At 54.3% G+C, this 18,989-nt stretch overlaps 3 protein-coding genes across 8 annotated transcripts; 1 reads left to right on the forward strand and 2 right to left on the reverse strand.

Moving 5' to 3' along the window:
- Positions 1–7: 7 nt before the first annotated feature.
- Positions 8–10,614, reverse strand: GBA2 (glucosylceramidase beta 2). 3 transcript variants are annotated; one of them, XM_082404476.1, is made up of 18 exons: positions 10,121–10,593; positions 6,948–7,039; positions 6,538–6,653; positions 4,481–4,699; positions 3,935–4,174; positions 3,607–3,709; positions 3,297–3,450; positions 3,081–3,206; positions 2,709–2,881; positions 2,326–2,430; positions 2,009–2,116; positions 1,757–1,908; positions 1,528–1,634; positions 1,238–1,380; positions 1,043–1,158; positions 752–943; positions 588–642; positions 292–458 (listed from the first exon to the last, which is right to left on the reverse strand). In XM_082404476.1, the coding sequence occupies exons 1-18, from the start codon at positions 10,453–10,455 to the stop codon at positions 427–429; spliced, it is 2,568 nt and encodes an 855-aa protein (XP_082260602.1). In that variant the 5' UTR covers positions 10,456–10,593; the 3' UTR covers positions 292–426. The 3 variants fall into 3 exon arrangements, with proteins under 3 accessions (XP_082260603.1, XP_082260604.1, XP_082260602.1); XM_082404477.1 differs by lacking the exon at positions 588–642 and having other exon boundaries at positions 8–458; positions 10,121–10,614; XM_082404478.1 differs by lacking the exon at positions 588–642 and having other exon boundaries at positions 8–458; positions 3,935–4,169; positions 10,121–10,154.
- A 120-nt stretch (positions 10,615–10,734) lies between these two features.
- RGP1 (RGP1 homolog, RAB6A GEF complex partner 1) lies at positions 10,735–16,692 on the forward strand. 4 transcript variants are annotated; one of them, XM_082404480.1, is made up of 9 exons: positions 10,735–10,965; positions 11,523–11,657; positions 12,033–12,169; positions 12,456–12,539; positions 12,641–12,790; positions 13,059–13,205; positions 13,418–13,545; positions 13,753–13,942; positions 14,448–14,835. In XM_082404480.1, the coding sequence occupies exons 2-9, from the start codon at positions 11,542–11,544 to the stop codon at positions 14,669–14,671; spliced, it is 1,176 nt and encodes a 391-aa protein (XP_082260606.1). In that variant the 5' UTR covers positions 10,735–10,965; positions 11,523–11,541; the 3' UTR covers positions 14,672–14,835. The 4 variants fall into 4 exon arrangements, with proteins under 4 accessions (XP_082260606.1, XP_082260605.1, XP_082260608.1 ...); XM_082404479.1 differs by having other exon boundaries at positions 10,742–11,107; XM_082404482.1 differs by lacking the exon at positions 10,735–10,965 and adding an exon at positions 11,072–11,175 and having other exon boundaries at positions 14,448–16,692.
- Positions 14,896–15,871, reverse strand: MSMP (microseminoprotein, prostate associated; the record flags this gene model as incomplete). Its single annotated transcript, XM_082404486.1, has 3 exons — positions 14,896–15,076; positions 15,450–15,558; positions 15,742–15,871. 3 exons carry the CDS (start codon positions 15,869–15,871, stop codon positions 14,896–14,898), a joined length of 420 nt encoding a protein of 139 aa, XP_082260612.1.
- Positions 16,693–18,989: the final 2,297 nt, after the last annotated feature.

Raw genomic sequence — 18,989 nt, forward strand, 5'->3', positions numbered from 1 at the left:
GCATGGGTCACCCTCAACCCCTCTTTACTGGCGCGGTTGGGTGGGGAGAAGGGAGGGCATGATTGTCCTGGTGGCTCAGGGCTGCAGGAGAGTGGGGGCGGGTGTGGAGGAGGAGGAAGGGCCAGGCTGAAGGCTGGGCTGTTAGCGCCTCCTTCCACAGTTCACGAGGCGCACTCTGGGCTTGGGTTTGCCACGGCTTCCTTTGGTCCAAGTTTGGGCCTGGTGCTTAGTCCCGTGTCCTGTTTGGCGATTGGCCCAGGGGCCTTTTTATGCTGCTGCTGCTGCTGCTGCTGCAGGGCCAGCTGCATGGCCCAGATGCTCAGCGGCCGCATGTAGGCCAGCGAGCGGAACACCTGCTGCTGGCAGTACGCCTCCGGCGTCTGGAAGGCCAGGCCCAGGCGCTCCCACACAGTACGGTAGCAGCCTTCAGCTGTCCGGAAGCCCTCCCAAGTCAGGCCCTGTATGGAGACATGGCAGTCATATAACTTGGCAACCCCTGAGTAGCTATTTCAGCTGGACAGACGGAGAGAATAGGGTCTGTGCCCTCAGGGAGTTCCCAGCCAGTGGGGGAGATAAACTTGACTCACAGGCAGGCCTGAAGGCAGGAGATAGAATGCATGCCAGGAAAAAGGGGGAGGCTCTCTGGATGGATAAGATGACATTGAATTAGGCTGTACAGAAGTTTGATGGCTGAGGAAGTTTGCTAGGCCAAGGTACAGATGGCAGAGAGATGGGGAAGGGAGTGAGTTACCTCTTGGATCATGGTGGCTGCCAGCCCGTAGACCACACCCACCCAGACTTCATCAGACTGGACACTGGATCTGTCAGGAACACCGTGGGGCTGCATTCCATTCACAGCCCCCATGGCCCCTCCTGCAAAGCCCTGGACATTGAACTCAAAGATAGTTTGGAGAGCACGGACCACATGTGGGGTAGGAAATACCTAGTGGGGCAAGGGAAGAAACACAGTCTCTTAAACTTGGTTCCCACCTCCAGGAAAAACCCTTACCTTTCTCTCCGGTTCCTCCTCCTAGTCTCTCACCTCACTGTCTCCTTCTCCTAGGCCACTGGCCCTCAGGAACCACTGGCCAGCACACTGGTCAGACATGATGCTATGGGACTGAGGCTGAGAGCTGCAGTCATAGTTGTAATAGCGGCCTGGAGGAGGGGAAGGACAAAGTAAGGCTCCTTGCCTCCCCAGAGCTTCCTTAAGATTCCTTAGGGTCCCCCAACTCACCATTCCACAGCAGTCTCTCATAGGCTTCTTGGCCCCGGCTAAGGATGGAAGAAAATTTATCCTGGACCTCCTGTGCCCCACACAGAGCAGCCATCTTGACCATCACAGCCACAGCTGCCAGCCACAGTCCTCCACAGTAAGCACTGATCAGAGACACAGGTTCAGGGAATTAGCCTGGCAGCTCTAGCCACTCCCATGTACAAATAATAGGCAGTCACTCTTCCTTAAGCCCACAATCTCTTGATGCCCAGTTCCCCACCTCAGGCCCCTGGAAATCCCTACCCCCCAACCTGGGGCCTGTGGTGACCCATCCATCATAGGTTTGGTCTGCATAGCCTCCATTCTCAATGAGTCCATCTTGGTCCTTGTCAAACTTCATTTCAGACTCCATCACGGCCTAGAGAGGGACCAAGATACTGAAGACCTAGATGCTAAGAAAAGACAACAGTAGCCAGCTGGGCTCTCCCCAAACACCAGGCAGCATGCCCCTGGCATGACCACTGCACATGCATCCCTTACCAGACACACAGGCCACATGTCCCTCAGGAAGCAGTGGTCACCCGTCAGGTAATAGTCCCGATAAACCTGCAGCACAAACTTCAGGTTCAGGTCCTTCCAGTCCGCAGTATCATGGACCACATACGCATTGACCCGGAGCCATGGCTCGTCATCTGGGGAGGGGAGAAAACCTGGTTCATCTGCACTGCAGGGTAGGGTAGAGGGTGCAAAAATTGAGGAAGAGAAGCTCACTTGTGGTGGAGGGACTTTTACCTGGATCCCCAACATCATGAGGCACGACGTTCCTCCTTTTCACAGGTGCTATTATCCCACTCATCAGGTACCGTTGCTGTGCCGGGTCCTCCCTGAGAGTGGCCAGAGCTGGGGGAGCAGATACACAAGCGGGGGCGGCGGGGCAGGGAATGGGTAGGCTTGGGGTAGGGCACAGAACTGTGTGTGTGTGATTCCAGAGGGGAACCAATAAGCAGGATCCACATTATGTTTGGGTGGAAGAGACAGTGTGAGGGACCACAAAGGTTCAGGGGCGTGGGGAGCTAAGAGGGCAGAAGAGGCACAAAAGGGACCCTCACCCATGTCATACTGCAGGCTGAGCTCGAGTTTGGGCCAGAGCATGACGAGGGCAAAGGAAGCGTAAAAGTGGACATCATATGTGTTGTACATGCGATATTCCTGGCCTGGAGGAATGAGGGAGACACACTGTTGCCAGGATTCCTGCTGCTCCTTCATATTGCCCTGCCTAGCTGCTCCTCTAGCATTGGGGGTGGGGCACCGTCACACTCCATACCTGGCACTTACCCCCTCATCCCAACCAGCACCCTGGGATAGGCAAAACCTCCCCCTCATCCCAACCAGTACCCTGGGATAGGCAAAACCCATCATCCCGCCTGGGGGCAGGGCACCAACTGGCCTCATGGATATGGCCTGCCATACTGCGCGCACCAGCAGCCCATACCTTCAAGGTAGCCGAATCGACCATACTCTCGTAGGAGGGGGCGGAGCTGACACATGCTCTCCACCGGCTCCTCTCGTAGGCAGTCCTCAGGAACTTCCAGCCATACTGTGCCCCCATCAGCCAGGAAGTATAGTTCATTGAACAGCGCAGATTTGTACCAGGCAGGCAAGGATCTGGGGAGTCAGGAGGAGGGAATGGTCTAATGAGTGTGGACCTCCCAGGAAAGGACGGATTCTGGGGTTCAGCAGAGTAGGGGTCCCAAGTGAATCCCAGCCCAACTCTGCTGACTTTGGTGGGTGGAGACTGAATCAAGGAGTCCCAGTTGAGGTGTGAGTGCCTGGGAGAAAGGCAAGAGATGGGCCCCATTGGCACCTGTCATCCAATACCGGACTCTGCCAAGCCGAGATCCTCTCTTCCCAGTCTGCATATCGGCACAGTGCATAGTGGCTAAGGGTGGGTGCTGCGTCACCATCTGGGCCAAAGAACCTTGTGTACCGCCTGCGGTGGAGAGAAAGGGGAGGGATGAGGGTGTGGGCTCCAGCTCAGAGCCCCAGCACCATGGACCGTGTGCTCTCTCATTCCCATCACCTGTAGTAGACCTGGCCCTTTGCTCCAAACATGATTCTGGGCATGTCCCAAGCCAGTGAGAACTCCAAGCGGCGCTGGCCTCGAGGTGGCAGCTTGCCCATAACACACACAGCCCCAGCGATGCCTACTCCTTTCTGCGAGGGGAGGCTTTGGCCTGAGAGAAGCGCAAGATGAATCAGCACAGGCACCCCCTTCAGCCGCAGGGGTCCCTAACATGGGAATAAAGCCTGCTTATTACCAGGCCTCCCACCCCTGCTCCCAAGGCAGGGACAACCTCTTCCCACCACCTCCCTGTCAGAACCCCCATCACCAGCAAGGGAGTCCAGCTGTCCATCCTGAAGTAGATCCTGCCACACCTGCTGCCCAGCGCTGTCAGGGTCAAAGGCTGTGAGGTGGGTTACCATGGTATCTGCCTGTTAAAGGGCCAAAGACTCTGTGAGGAGAAACTCCACAGGTATGCCGGCGCCTGACTAACTCTCCTGAATATATTCCCGCCTCCAAGTTCCAGAGGCTAGGGTGGTGAGGGTGGGACTCAGGAGTTGAGGAAGTGAAGAGACCATGGTGGCATGGGGGGTGGGCTCGGGCCAGGCTGAGAGTAGGGGTTCAGAGGCTATGGTATGGGGCAGGCTCCTCCATACCGTGAGTCGTGCAGCCACAGCCATCGTGTAGGGATTTGGAGGGGTTGGATGATGCAGAAGCAGCCCCTGTACAGTCTCCCCATCACGCTCCAGACAGAAGGGCTCATTCCACAACCCCCCTGGGGCATCGTCTTCACCCCCCAGTCCATTCCGCATGGAGAACATGATGGACACATCCAGGGCTTCATCCCCTTCATTTTCCACATCCCACACAAAGACTCCTACAGGCAGGCTGCTGTCCTGGGAGCAGAAGATCAGACTCAGATGGTCCCAGCGTATCCCTTCTGGCCCCACTCCCCAGGATCAGTCCTTGGCACCGAGGATCTGACTCAAATACCCAGCAATATACTCTGTCTTCCACTTGCATCTCCCCATATTGCCTGGCAGGCTGTCTGCCAGGAGACAGAAGACCAATTGGGCGGTGGTCCTGGGAAAGCAGCATGATGTTCACTCTCCACCCCCTCTTGCATAGGTCATGGAACTTCCAGGAGAGACAGATCCTGGGGAAGGGAGAGCAATGGAGGAAACACAGAAGGGGAGCCTCACCTGGTAGTCATGGGGCAAGATGGGTGTGATCTGGCGGCAGGTGAGGGTGACATTTTGGCCAGGAAGCTGATAGACAGTCCAGGCTCGGGGATAGAGGGCGTGGTAGAATGCAAAGTACCCACACAGGCCCCAGTTCCAGCTGTGCAGGACACTCGGGCGCTCCACAGACAGGACTTGCTGGTACACAGTCTGCCCTTTCCGGCGCAAACACACTGTGAACTAAACCAAGAAGGTACATGGGCTGGAACGGGGTAACCCACAGGTACCTCAAACAAGTCTCCCTCTCCTCAGAGTAGCTCCTGCCCTGCCAGAGCCCGCAGTGGCGACCAACGCACCGCAGCCTCACTCATCCCCCAGGCCTTCCCCCCAAGCTCGGGGTAACCACCGAGTCGTGCCTCCCCCATCTAGCTCCCTTCTCACTACTGCGGTCTTAGTGCCCTAAGCCAGGCCCTCACCATCTCTGCTTTTACCCTCTGCCTCTTCTCATTTGGATTTCAGACTGATCTTTCTTACAGAGAAATCAAGATATGTTAGTCTGTGTTTACAATGTTTCAGTGACTCCCCGTGGCCCTCAGGCTAAAATCTACCTGGCTTTCAAGACCCTTCTTGATGTGGCCTCTCCCCGCCCATCAGACTCATTACCTGTTCGAGCCCTTATATTCTGCTCATATCAAATACTGTTCCTTGAGAACACTACATTTCCTCCTCCACGCTTTTGCTCATGTTCATTCTCCATTTGGTAAAACCCCTCATCCTTCAAGGCCTAGGACAAATGCCCTCTCCTCTCCTCAAGCAGTGAGTCGTTCTCCTGCGTGTCCCCCTACCCCTCTAGTCTAGCATGTTATAATGTGCTCACATTCTGACTCCCTGACTCCCCTGGAAGGGAGGGCTATGAGGGATTAATATCTCTTCCTTGGTTCAAAGTATGCCTCATATCTTTAATGTTTATATGCCTGTTATCTATAATGTATATATCAAATAATTCTTTTATGTTGTTGGAATAGTAGGTAATGGTTAAGACCACGGGCTTTTAACCGCAGAGAAAACTGGTTCTGAATCCCTGTGCTTCCATTTACCAACCATGTGACCTTGGGCACGCTACTAAATCTCTTTGAATCTTAGTTTCCTCATGTGTAAAATGGGCCTAATAATGGTACTTCCCTTGTAGGACTGTCTTTAAATATTAAATATTATACGAAAGAGTCACAAGGTTGGAAGACATTCCCCCGGGATACCTCAGGGATGAGCCACAGAGGACCCTTGGGGCATTGGGCAAGGCTGGTAAACCTGAACTAGGAAGGGCACTATCATTAACAGGACTCAAGGTCTGCTAGTCATTTCTCCTTTGAAGGTAAGCTGAAAGCTGGAGGCCTCCCTCAGACAGGAAATAGGAACTTGGTGGACAACTCAACATGGGAGGGCACTAGAGAGATATGATGAAAGGTAGACCACATGCCTCTGGCAATCAAAGGCCTTCATCACTCCTTGATGAAGGAACACAGGGAAAAGAAATGAAGCTTCAGAAAAGGGAAGAAGTCTGGAGACCTATGCCTGGGAGAGGGGCTTCCCAGGCCCCCAGCCAGAGAGACTTCCAGAGGAGTGACCACCAGCAGAGAAGCTGGCCTCTGGCTGAAGCCTGGCAAATCAGGGCGAGCAGTGGGCGCTCTGTGCATCCTGTCTTCCTGTGCATTTGTAGACTGCTGGTTTGTTTTCCCTTCTGATCTTTCAACCAGGTTAAGTGATCCTGGAATTCTCTGACTCTCTGTGGCTGGGTTCTGGCTCAGCTAGTGGAACTGGGGCAGCGAAGTAGGTAGGAGGCATTTACTAGAAAAATGAAGGGCACAGGGGTACCTTTTTTCTTTCAGGGAACGTGTGCTCTGAGTGTCTCGTTCCTATAGTACATCCTAGCACAGGGCTGGGCACACGGAAAGCATCCTGAAAGTACTTACTGGACTGAATCATGTACATCTCTAATTGCCACATCCTACACTAGCGAAGAGACCCTTCCTGGCCTGGGAAGTACTGCCTGGACCTCTCCTCCACCTCCTGGCTCTTACTTGATCAGCAATGACTGTTTGGTGCTGGTACATTCCAGGATTAAGCTGCCAACGACAGAACTGGCCTCTCCAGCCTCGGGTGATAGTGCCTCCCCCAATGCCACCCAAGGGACAACCTAGAGAAAGAATCAGGATGGTTAGTGGGGCATGGGAGAGGAAAACGAGCCCATTTCTCACTTTCTAGACTATAAAGGTGGGTTCCTCTAAACACCATGGGGATATCAAATCGACACATTGTACATTTTAAACTTACACAATGTTATAGGTCAGTTATATCTCAATAAAGCTGGGGAAAAAACCCTAGGGGATGGGTCAGTGCAACTTAAATAAGCTGAAAGCCTCTGCCTAGCTCTGCAGTAGGCCTGGACGCTGGGCCCTCTCTGACTGGGGGGAGCTGGAGTGAGGCTCACCATAGATCTGTCTCAGGGGCACAGAGTTGATGAGGTCGATGAAAGGTGTCTTCTTCTCCACCTGGGTCTTCCGGTACCACCACTGCAAGTACCTAAGGAGCAAGGGGCAGTGTGAGTGGAGGGGCGGCGGGCGGCAGTCACCGGCCTCTCTTTGGACACCCAGCTGTGACTTCCCATTAAATGTCCCGAGAACCCATTGCCTTCACTTCCAAACCTCTCCTACTCTCAACATCTCTACAATTCAAGGTCCTCTCATCTTCCCAGTCACCCCAGGTCACAGTATGAGACTGTCTTTGTTTCTCCTCTCTAGTCTCCTTAGAAGGAGCTTTCTGATCTTTCCACACCACTAACTCCAGCACCACTGCTTTAATTTACTCCAGGAACTTTCGTCTGAGGTGCTGAAAGGGCCAGTTATGGTTTCCTGATTTATAATCACTCCCACCCCACATACAGGCATAGGCTGCTGTGATAACTTTCTTCTTTTTAAAATGATGATTTTTCTTCCTGATTATGAAAGGTGAAAATCTGGAGAATGCACTAGGTGGAAGGTGAAAAAAATCCCACCCATATACAACCAGTGTTTACATTTTGGGGCATTTCCTTTTAAGTCTTTTTCTCTTTTTTTTTCTTTTTCTTTTAAGTTCAGCATTTAAACTGTAAGCTTTCTAATTTTGCTCTCTCATAATATCCCAGTAAAGCCTTCTAAAAACCCCAACATTTTCCTGGTCTTATCACAGCTCTGTATCCAATAGGCAAATGATTCTGTTTGGGATTCAAGGCTTTGACATCTCTCTCAGTCTATTTTCTAATCTTCCTTCATACAAATTCCCATTCAGAGTGGGTCCTCGTTAAGCAACCCCTGCCCTGCCAAACTCTCTCCCAATTCCACTCTTCTCCCTCACCAGCTAGTTTATACACATTGTTCAAGCACACCACTTGTAACCATGTAATTGGGTAACCCTGCTGAGGCTTAGTTTCCTCATCTACAAAATGGGGATACCTCTTGCCCTTCCTACCTCAAGGAATGGTTGGAAGGGTAAATGGCACAGTAGATAGGAAAGCCACAAAGTGGAATATCCATGCATGCACTGTCTCAACTCCCAATCAGACACTGTCCTGTTATTTTAGTGTTCCTCATGTGAGTCTGACATACTTTTAAGTTTCTTGGGGAAAGGGACAGTGACAGACTAGTTGATTATTACCCACAGCTTCAAGCACAGGGCAGGGCACATGGTCTGCATTCAGTAACTATTTGCTGAATTTACAAAGAACGTATGTACAGACAATGGGGCATAAGAGAAATGAACAGGGACAGGAGCAAGGGGAGGGAAAATCTGACTAAAGAACAGGGAGGGTACATTCTGGGGGTGAGAGGAGAGGGAGGGAAGACGAAGGATGGGATGATGGGAAGGCAGATCTTCTTTGCCAGCTTAGAGGAAACTGGACTTTGAAACTAGAGGCCACAAAGGATTGGTGAAGGGAGGGAGGGCACAGCGCGGATTAGGGCAGTGAGGGAGAAATGCAAGATATGAAGATAGGCAGAACAAAGGAGTATCAGGCGCAGAACAAGCACTCAATACATATTTACTGAATGAATGGATTCTGGCTGAAAGGGAGAGCAACCAAAATTGAGTTCTTACCGCTCTAAGGCCAAGAGAACTCTGTCTTGCTGGAGCTCCTGACCACAGTACCTACCCCCAGTTCAGCTCCCTCTCAGAGCCCACCTTTCTCTCACTCAACTTAGCTGCTGGCCATTCCTGACCTATTTGGCCTTTTCCATTATTTCAGCCCCCACTTAAGAATAATCATTCAGAATTCTTCCTTGTCTCACCCCTGCTTTCTCCTCAATGCAGGACCTCATCTTATTCCAAAACCCCTGTGTCAGTGATCCCCACCCTGTCCTGGGATGCAGAGCCAAGTCCAGGGAGCTGAGCACAGACAGCTTCAGGCCTCTGTGATTCGGCTCATACTTAGGGACTGGGGGGCTAGGATGCCTACAGATGGGCTCTTGACCTCAATGTCCCCACCACATGCACCCCAATGTGCTGCTCTCAGTACCCCAGCCCTAGATCCTATTTTGACCCAAAGCCTTTGGGGGTCAAAACTAGGCTGGGTCAATTTCAGAAGCAGCCTGGAGGGATTATTTTTGTCTGGTACAGGCCACCCAGGGGAACTGGCAAAGGAGTCAGACACCCAGGCAGCGACAGGCCCTTCCCACTGCCTAGGGCTTGGGTTAGGTACATGGGCTCCCCACCCCAGCCCCAGAGCACTGACTGCAGAAGAGAAGGAGCCCCTATTTAAGAGGTTGCCAGGGCTGGGTTTCCCGAACTTTAAGCCTCCCTCCCCAGCTCTGTGTTTACTGTGTGGACTGACTCAGGATGACCTCTGGGTGATGCTTTCTGTTCTCACATCCACCTGTTCCTGTTAATAGGTCTTGGCCCCATCACTAGTCTTTGAACTCAGTGGGGATCTGGAGGGATCTGGAGGAGTTCTACAGCCCAGGATAAGCTCTTGGAGTGTCTGCCAGCCTTGTGTGGGGGGAGACCAGGAAATGCTCTGGAAGATTATTACTAAGCTCTGGGGACACCTAAGGCAGTGCCTCTCTGGTCAAAGGTCTTTGCTTTTTATATAACGGGCCGTCTATTCCGGAATAGAGTGAACAGCACCTCTTATCGCTCTCTCCTCTCCCTGGAGCCAAAGCTTGAGGAAAGAAGCTGATGGGTGTTGGGACTATTAAATGCTGTGCCTAAAAAAGGTTCAATGAATACTCCAGCTGCTCAGGAGAATCTGGGGCTAAGAATCCCGCCCCCTCCCCAGAAAACAACATTGTATCAGTACCACAGCTGCCAGAGTATCCCTTCCTACCTGTCACAAAGTATAGCTAACCCCAAAGAACAAACTCTGGAAGAGAGGGTGCATGTGAGAGGGAGCCCAAATGACTACAAGGCGCAAACGCTCCTGCTCTTTCTTGCTAAAAAGACAAGGTACTGGAAGGAAGGGGGTTGCAAAGAGATGTGACCTGGTCTCCCCCTCCAAAACCATGGGCTTAAGAATTATGTTGGGAATGGGGGCCACCTGACTAGGACAAGGTATCCACCTACTTTCTCACCCTTTCCTGCCTCTGCTGGAACAAAGTGAGGTATAAGGTAGTCTAGGCAATGGGATCTACTCACCTCAAGCCCATACCCAAATGCTTCATTAGGTTGCTTAGTGAGACATTGTTGGCATTAAAGGGTTTCCTCTTCTCTGCAAACTCGTGAGCCAGGCAGATGCGCCAGCCAAAGGGAGGCACCTGGTAGCCCTTGGCTTTACCCTCATAGGAAGCCATCAGCTGCCCAAAGTCCTGCGGATTGCTGTAGCCCTGCTCATTCTGGGGTTGACTGTCCTCAGGGTTCTGGCAGTCTGTAACCTGCACAGCCTCAGTGCCTCCAGTATTTTCAGGGCAATAAGCCTGTGGATCCCCTTTGGCACAGCTGGTCTGTTCCGAGGCTGGGACTCCGGTTCTCATATTCCCTGGATTCTGGGTCCCCACGACCTCGGTGGTCTCGGTTCCCGAGCTTTCTGGTACAAAGTATCTGGCCAGCCAAGCCCAGATGTGGGCGCGGATTATTGTTAGGTGTTCTCTCGGAGGGCCGGCCTCTGGGGAAAGCTGAGGTGAGCTGGTGTCTCCGTGGCGCCGGGTAACTGTTGCTGCTGCTGCGGTGGCGGCGACAGCAATAAAGCCGCCACGGTCTCCCCCTCGGTCGTCTCTCTGGGTCCTGGGCGGGAAGGATCGGGCCTCGACGTCATTGGGCCGCGGTGATTAGCTGGCCCTGCCAAAGGGCGACTGGGCCCGCGGAGAGGGGAGGAGCCCCGGGACCAGCCCGCCAGGCACCGCCCCCGGGGCCGGCCTGGGAGCTCGCGGAAGCCCCGGCCCAGTCCCTGGGCCGTGGCACCAGGCCCCCCCAGGGGTGGGCGCCGGGTCCCGCCGGCCAGTGTCCGGGACGGCGCTCGCACCCGGGTGCCAGGCCGTGGGAAGGTGACCCAGGGCGGCGGGACCACTCGAGCCCCTTCCGGCCCTGCCGGCCGGACGCTTCCGGCCGGAAGGGGCTCCGAGGGGGAAGAGGTGTGGGGGGCCGAGGGAAGTCCCGCCTCTGCCGCGGCCGCAGCCACGCACTAAGGTCCCGGCCCGGAGGGGCGGGCGACCGAGGGCCTCGGTGCACCGAGCCCCCAGTTTTGACCGTGCGAGGTGTCTGGGCTAGGGGCGCGAGATGCCGGGCGGCCGCGGCCCTGGGCTGGGACGTGGAACCTCGAGGGAAGGGGGCGGAGGCGGCCTGGGGGGTCCCGGCGGGGTAGGGGGAATATTCGGCGCTGAGAGGGGCGGGGGGCTGGGATCCAGAGCGACTCCCTCTCCCTCCGCAGTGCCGAGTCAGCTGCCGCCATACCTCCCTTCCGCCTTCCCACATCCCAAGTCTGGGCGCTTCCCTCTGACACCCTGGTGCTGAACGCCCATTCCCCGGGTCTTCACCCCCAAGCTCACCTGAGACACCCCCCGGGCCGTGGTACTGACCTCTGATACCCCTTGTTTCCTTCTAGATCCGATTCCGGAGCTGCCATGATTGAAGTGGTAGCAGAGCTGAGCAGAGGTCCTGTGTTTCTGGCAGGGGAGGCGCTGGAGTGTGTGGTGACCGTCACCAACCCCCTGCCCCCCACGGCCACTTCTGCATCCAGGTGGGGATGCTGGTACTGAAGAAGGTGGTCCTTCTGGAAGGAAGCCTGGTATCTATAGTGCTGAGCCAGAGCTCAGGTTGTCCTGTGACTACAGCACCACCTTCTTGCTCATTGTGCTCTCATTGTAGGAAAGGCTATTTAACAGAAGATGTGGGTGACATAGCCCTCCACTCTCCTTTCCTCTCTCCTCCCCCACTCCCCCTTTTACCCAGTATACTTTTCTTTGTTTAATGGTTTCTCTTTGGGGTTCTGGATTCTCTGATCCAGAGGACAGCCGCCTCACGGTGTTGGTCTTCTCAGTGTGGTAGGGAGTTTGGGGGAGCATTTGTGAGGTCAGGAACTGCCCTCTGATGTCCTCTTTTCCTCCTCCCACAGTGAGGCTCTGGCATGGGCCAGTGCCCAAATCCACTGCCAGTTCCATGCCAGTGAGAGTCGAGTAGCACTGCCTCCCCCTGACTCCAGTCAGCCAGATGTCCAGCCTGAGAGCCAGACTGTCTTTCTACCACACCGAGGTTAGTGATGGGGCATTTGCCTTTGGAGGGGGATGGAATCACTGTTACCCAAGGGTGAAATTGTCAGATTGTTCTGGTGGGTCATTATAGTCTCTGTCGCACTGGGGATGTGGGAGAGTGTAATTATTGCTTTGGTGGCGTAAAACTGTTCCTATCTCACGAGAAAAGAGGAGTGGCTTGGTTTGGGTTGCCCTCTGTTGGCAGTGCTTACTGCCCCCACTTGCTGTGCTAGCCTTCTCCAGTACTAGACAATGGGGTTATTAAGTTGCAGTCTTATCTTTTCTAGGTGAGAGGGGTCAGTGTATCCTTTCCACTCCACCAAAAATCCTATTCTGTGACCTGAGGCTAGACCCTGGAGAGTCGAAATCATGTGAGTGACTGCCCCCTGACCCCTCGATTGCCTTCTAAGGCTCCTGGAGGGAGGACCTCTCTGGCTGCTTCTGGCTGCCCTGACTACTACCTCCCAACCAGACTCCTACAGCGAAGTGCTGCCTATAGAGGGACCACCCTCCTTTCGGGGTCAGTCAGTCAAGTATGTCTACAAACTGACCATTGGCTGCCAGCGTGTCAACTCACCCATCACTTTACTCAGGGTCCCTCTGAGGGTTCTTGTGCTGACTGGTAAGTAAGGGTTCCTGGAGGGAAGGGCTGGAGAAGAGCCTCACCAAAATGATCCTTAGAGGGTTTGTGAGAGGGGCTGGAGGGAAGCTTCCTGGTCTTAGTGAAGGTGTGAGGGGGTTGGGGAGAGAAGGTTCTGGAGCATAGGTGAGATGTGTACCTCAGCCGTGGCACACCTTACCTACAGCCCTCTCAGATTGGAGTCTAAAACCCTAACCACTACTCTTCTCTCTGTTCTCTCCCACCACTTCTCCACTCATTTTCTCTCCAGGCCTTCAAGATGTCCGCTTTCCCCAGGAGGAGGCAGTAGCCCCATCCAGTCCATTCTTGGAAGAGGATGAATGTGGCAAGAAGGACTCATGGCTCGCTGAGCTGGCTGGGGAGCGCCTCATGGCTGCCACATCCTGCCGCAGCCTCCGTGAGAAGCCCTTCACAGTTGACGCACCCCATCCTCCCCTCATAGTATTCCTGTCTCAGAGACGGAGTCTCCTAACTGCCACATTCTCCTGAGGATCCAGTGATACCTCACCCCAGATTCTAAAGGAAAAGCCCCACCTTTTGGCCTCTGGCTTCCAGCCCTAGACGTTCCCCAGTGTGGACCCCAGGCTTACTGTGTCCCATTCTCCCCAGATCTGTACAACATCAGTGATGGCCGAGGAAAAGTTGGGACATTTGGCATCTTCAAATCTGTATACAGACTTGGCGAGGACGTGGTGGGGACCTTAAACTTAGGGGAAGGAACTGTAGCTTGTTTGCAGGTGAGAAAGGAGAGGACTTTGGGGGAACTGGGTCTGAAGGTCTAGGGTGGAAAGAGAGGGCCTGCATAAAGAGGGGTGGCAGGTAGAAATGGGCAGTGAGGTCAGCCAGGGTCCCTCTGGTAAAACAGCGTGAGGTTGGGCTGCCCTCCCACCCAGAGTCAGCGCATCCCAGCGCCTGCCAACATGCACTTCTCTTCTTGCTCCCAGTTTTCAGTGAGCTTACAGACGGAGGAGCGTGTGCAGCCTGAGTACCAGCGGCGCCGCGGGGCAGGGGGTGCCCCCTCTGTGTCTCATGTCACTCATGCCCGGCACCAGGAGTCCTGCCTACATACAACCAGAACGAGCTTCTCCCTCCCCATCCCTCTCAGCTCCACACCAGGCTTCTGCACAGCCGTTGGTGAGACCCTGACTATTACCAGGGGTGGGGGGCACAGTAAGATGCTGCGCTTAGGTAGCGTATAATGAATCCTGATTCCTAACAAACTCCCAGGCATACTCACATCCAGCCTCTGACCCTCAACACTTTCTCAGACCTTCAACCTGTTTCCTGGGTGCACTGACCCCTAAATTCTTAACAGCTTTGCACATCTTCACTCCCCCTACCCACTGGGACCCTGTGATGCACTGATCTCTGACTCGCCATTGCATTTACTTCAAGCTACCAAGTCTTGACTGTCCCACACTTGGGTTATTAGGTAGTTGATGCTGTTGTCCTTACTGTCACGGTTCCAGTTTACACACTAGATTTCTTCAGCCAAACTCTCAATCCTAGCTCCCTGCCCCACACCTCCCCGCTCTTCCTGAATACAGGGATGTTTTTTTTTCTCATTTGCTAACCACATCCTGTCATTGGGTTTTACTTCTGGCTTCTAATGCTTCTACCTTTATCTTTTTTCCCACAGTATCCCTGAAGTGGCGTTTGCATTTTGAATTTGTAACATCCCGAGAACCAGGTTTGGTGCTTCTACCTCCCATGGAACAGCCCGAGCCTGTCACCTGGACAGGGCCTGAGCAAGTGCCCGTGGACACCTTCAGCTGGGACCTCCCCATCAAGGTGCTGCCTACAAGCCCTACCCTGGCCTCATATGCGGCCCCAGGCCCCAGCACCAGTACCATAACCATCTGAAACTGGCCCACGTGGCACTACTTTCTTCAGGATCCTGAGAACTCAGCACCTGGACTCTAGTAGGACCCATTTTTTCCACCTGGGGTCCAGTGGCACAGATAATGAGAGGCAGGCTTTCGGCTGTAGCATTAATTTATTTATTCAGAATAAATCGGCAGCTGCTAGTGGTTTCCCTGGAAGTGGCAGCAGCAGTGGGCAGTCAGCAAAAGGGCGGTCAGTTGAGTTTAGCTGGAGTGGGGAGCAGGAGCCGCAGGAATAGGGGTGTTAGCTGAGCCCCACTCTGGGTCGGGCCCTCCCCCTTTGCAGGGCAGCTGAGGGTCAGATTTTTGCACCAGGGAGAACTGGCACGTTCCTGCCTCCTGACGTACCTCACACCCAGCGGGGAAGTCGATAGGATGCTGGGACCTGGGGAACCAAAGGACGGGGCAGGAGTCAGGACAGTGAAGGTCCGCCTTTATCCCTGTCTCGCATCCCCCCTCCCAGCATTCCTCCCATATCTTCCCCCAGTGCCCCTGTCCCCCCTAACCGAGCTCTTGCCTGCCATATATGGATTTTTTTCGTTTCATAGCAGGAATATTTTCCCTCCAGATCCACCCCAACTCCCCTTACTTTGTAGCCTGAAGCCTTCTCTCTCACATTTTTGTTGGTACCTTCAGGTTCGGCCAGCTTCATACTGCTACTTTGTTCATTCTCACACCGCAGCAATCTAGTCATGCCCTGGCCATCTCTTAGTCACTCACATCAGAGCCATTCTCTCTGGCCCTCAGTGGTCACTCACGTGTCACAGCAGCCCACACCGACGGGATGCAGACAGGTGCAGTGGAAACAGTCCTTGCGGAGCCAAGACTCGCCCAGGGTGAAATATTTCCCTTCATGGTGGCAGGGCGCTAGGGAAGAGCAGGAAATGTTAGTGTGCTAGAGCGGAGGGAGTAAGTGCTGCCGCCCCCGCGTTTACCCTCTCCTGTTTCCCAGCTCGGGGGGTCTGGGTCTTCTGACAGGATCACCCCTGAGCCCCCTTCCTCCCAGTGCCCTCTGCTCCTGTCCTTCCTTAACGCCTCACCCAGCTTTACCTTGAGCTTGGAAGTAGCACTTGCTGTGGACTCCTGGGTGCTGGAGGAGCAGAGATATCACCAAGCAGGTGATCCCCCAGCCGCCCAGGGTCCCCTTAGCCTGTCCAGCCCAGAGCATCCATAAGGCCATTCCTGCAGTACGGCCTTTTCGGACCGTTCTTGGCTTCTGTTCAGGCTGCTCTGGTCTTGTCTCCTTGGCTTTTCTTTGTTTCTCTCCTCGAGTCTTAGTTTCTGTCTTTCTCCCCTGGGCTCCTGTCTCGCACCATCTCCGTGCCCTCTCACAGGCTTGGGGATGTTTATAAAGTGAGGACCCTGGCCCCCTGCTGAGTAGAGCTGGAAAAGCTGTAACTCTGTTTCCTGAGGTGAGGGCATGAAAACAAGAGGTCTAGCTTTAACAAGCTGTGAGAGCTGATTCATGCCCCACACAGCTAGGGGGAGGGAGGTGGCCATGGAAGGGGCACTGGACTGGGCACTTCCCCAGCAAGGAGGTGGGAGGGGTGAGGGCCCCCAGGTGGTCTCCAGAACTCTTCCCTGGCCTGGAGAGGAAGCATTCCACCATCTCCCCCCGCCCTGTAACACACACACACACACACACACACACACACACACTCACTCACTCACACACTCCAGGGGTGTGTATGCTGGGATCCCTGCCTGGACCGGAGGGAGGCATTTCCTGGGGATGGCTAATCCTGTGCCCCAGCCAAACCGAGGAGATGCAGTAGGGTGCGACAGCCAGAGGCTCCAGGAGAGCGAACAGGCACCTGGAGTGGAGAATGTTTCTCTCAGACCCTAGGGCAGGGTCTCCCTGCAGTATCCTAGAGATATGGCTGCCCCTCAGAGGTTAGGGCTGGGGGGCTGGGGGGCAGGTGTCTCTTTTTTACAGGCATCCCAGAGATTATCCATTGTTCATCACCCCCAAACATAGTGCAAATAAAGGTTCTCCCCATGTCTGGGGATGGTTCTTTCAAAGAAGAACATCTCTAAATGCCCTAATGGTATGGGTCACTCCAGTTTCACAGAGATACCCCTCTTATCTCCTGTACATTATGGAATGAGAATTTAGGAACTTGTCCTCTGACATCCTTTTTTGGGTCTCCTGCAGGTTCTGGAGAACCTAAAGATGGGTGATTAAGAGTATAGGTTATAGAGTCAGACTCTGGATTTAGATCCTGATTCTACTTAAGAGCTGTGTGACATTGGGCAAGTTAGTTCACCTCTCTAAACCTGTTTTCTTATCTATAAATTGGGATAGCAATATCAACTCATAGGGTTGTCAAGAGGATGAAATGAGATAATGCGTGTAATGCTCCTAGTACTGTCCCTGGCACATAGCCCTCCGAAAAGAGTAACTACTGTGGCTGGTGCTAGACGTTCCTTTCTTTGAATGATGGTGAGCAGCTCTTGTGTGCACAGCTGAAAGCTTCTGCTGGGGCTGCTATCTCCTGGCACAGACTTCTGCCCCTTTCACACTTATGCTTCTTGTCATCCCTACCACCTTCAAAACCTGCCTCCAGCAACATTTTGCTTTTGGTTCCTGTATCCTTGAAATTCTAAATGTCTGCTTTGAGAAACAGTGTTGCTAATAAGCCTACTTTTCCTAGGTCATTACCCTCACTTCTACCCTGGGAAGAGGTATCCTTTTTCCATCCTTCCAGCTAACTTTAGGACTCCTGCTTTTTCTGGTAAGGATTCTGATCCACTTCCTCCCATCCCCACTCAAGTGAACTCTCAGGTTCTCCTTTCTGACCAGTCTAATGCTGGCCATCTCATTCGTACTAATTGCCCCAATCAAGCTGGATTTCTTTCACTTTTTCACACTTAAAAGACCCCTGTTCCAGCTATTCCCCTCCTACCCACAGGGCCCAATCACTTTGGCATTTATTCTATTTTTCCTTGTAAGTCTCTAGTTCCATTTACCCCAAGACTCCCACTCCCTGCCACTCAGTGGTTCAGATCCAACTACTTCTGGCTGACTTTTCTAGAGGGCTACCCTGCCTCTCACCTCCTCACCATTCAGAAACAACTTCGCCAGTCTACCCCAAACTCCCTATCTGTTTTTTTCCAAGAAGACAGCTTAAGTGGCTGGAGATGCGGACTGCACCGCACCTTCACCCTAGTCAGGTCTGATATCCTTTCCATTTCAGAGGAGCACCAAGAGAAAAAAAGAAAACTCACAGAGGAGCCAGGTGCCCTGATGTAGGCTGGCGTGTGGGAGGCATGGTCTTGGATTGCTCTGCGCCGGAGCAGGTGGATTAGAAGGCCTGACTAATAGAAGGGCCCAGAAGTCTTGTCAGTGGTCTATAGCCCTGCTGGTGCCTTTGTGGGGCACCAGCTGGCACCCTTGATGTTTGGACCATAGACTACCTTCTGCTCCTGCATCCTGGAGCCAAACCAATAGGGGGCGGACACAAGGGGGGTAGCTAGGGAGCTTGAAGATGGTGGTGGTGGTCATGCTGTAGGCAGAAGGGGCCTGATGGGGATTGGCGTGTGTGAGGTCATGGGACAGGAGAGGTGAGAGCCGCCTGTAATGAAGATGAGGTAGGCATATAGGGGCAGGAGTAGTGGGCTTCTGGAAAGAAAGGCTGGGGCGGAGCCAGGAGCCCTTTCCCATAAGTTGGTTGGGGGAGAGGGCGGCGGGGAGGTGTTGGTTGAACCCGCTTCTTGCACGCCTGCTGGTGTGCGCGCTCGCGTGTGCATCTGCCTAGCTTCTCGGGGCCAGAGGCCACGCTTGTGGTTGCCGCGTGTGTTGGGGGCTGGGGGTTCTGTGGTCAGGGCTCAACTCCGCGATGCCAGTTGGTGGGGGGCGCGGCGGCTGGCTCTTGGGCCGGGAGGGGGCGGCTGGCGAGCGCTGCCCACGCGGGGACAGAAAAACATCCGCCGGAGGCTCGGCTGGGCGGCGCTCCAACAGCTCCGGGCAGGTGCGCGCGGGGAGGAAGTGAGCGCATTCCGACCCCCCAGCCGCTGGCCCTTCGGTGAGTCACCGTCGACCCCCGCCGGATAGAATAGGAAGGGCTGGCAGCGGCGGCGGGGAGGTCTGGGGGCTGGAGCCCCGAGGAGCAGCTGGGCCGGCGTGGGGAGCCCGGGGAGGGTCGTGGAAGCGCCCGAGAGAGTTGAGGGGAGGGCCCCGAGGGGTCCGGGTCTGGGTTTCGCCCAGGCACGAAGCACCTAACAGACACCCACCGACCCGCAGAGCTTGTGACTGCCCGGGGAGGCGGGCGAGTCCCCAGGGGAACACTGGAGCCGAG

The sequence above is a fragment of the Balaenoptera borealis genome, assembly GCF_965194805.1.
Source record: "Balaenoptera borealis genome assembly, chromosome: 8".
In the NCBI taxonomy this organism is placed as follows: Eukaryota; Metazoa; Chordata; class Mammalia; order Artiodactyla; family Balaenopteridae; genus Balaenoptera; species Balaenoptera borealis.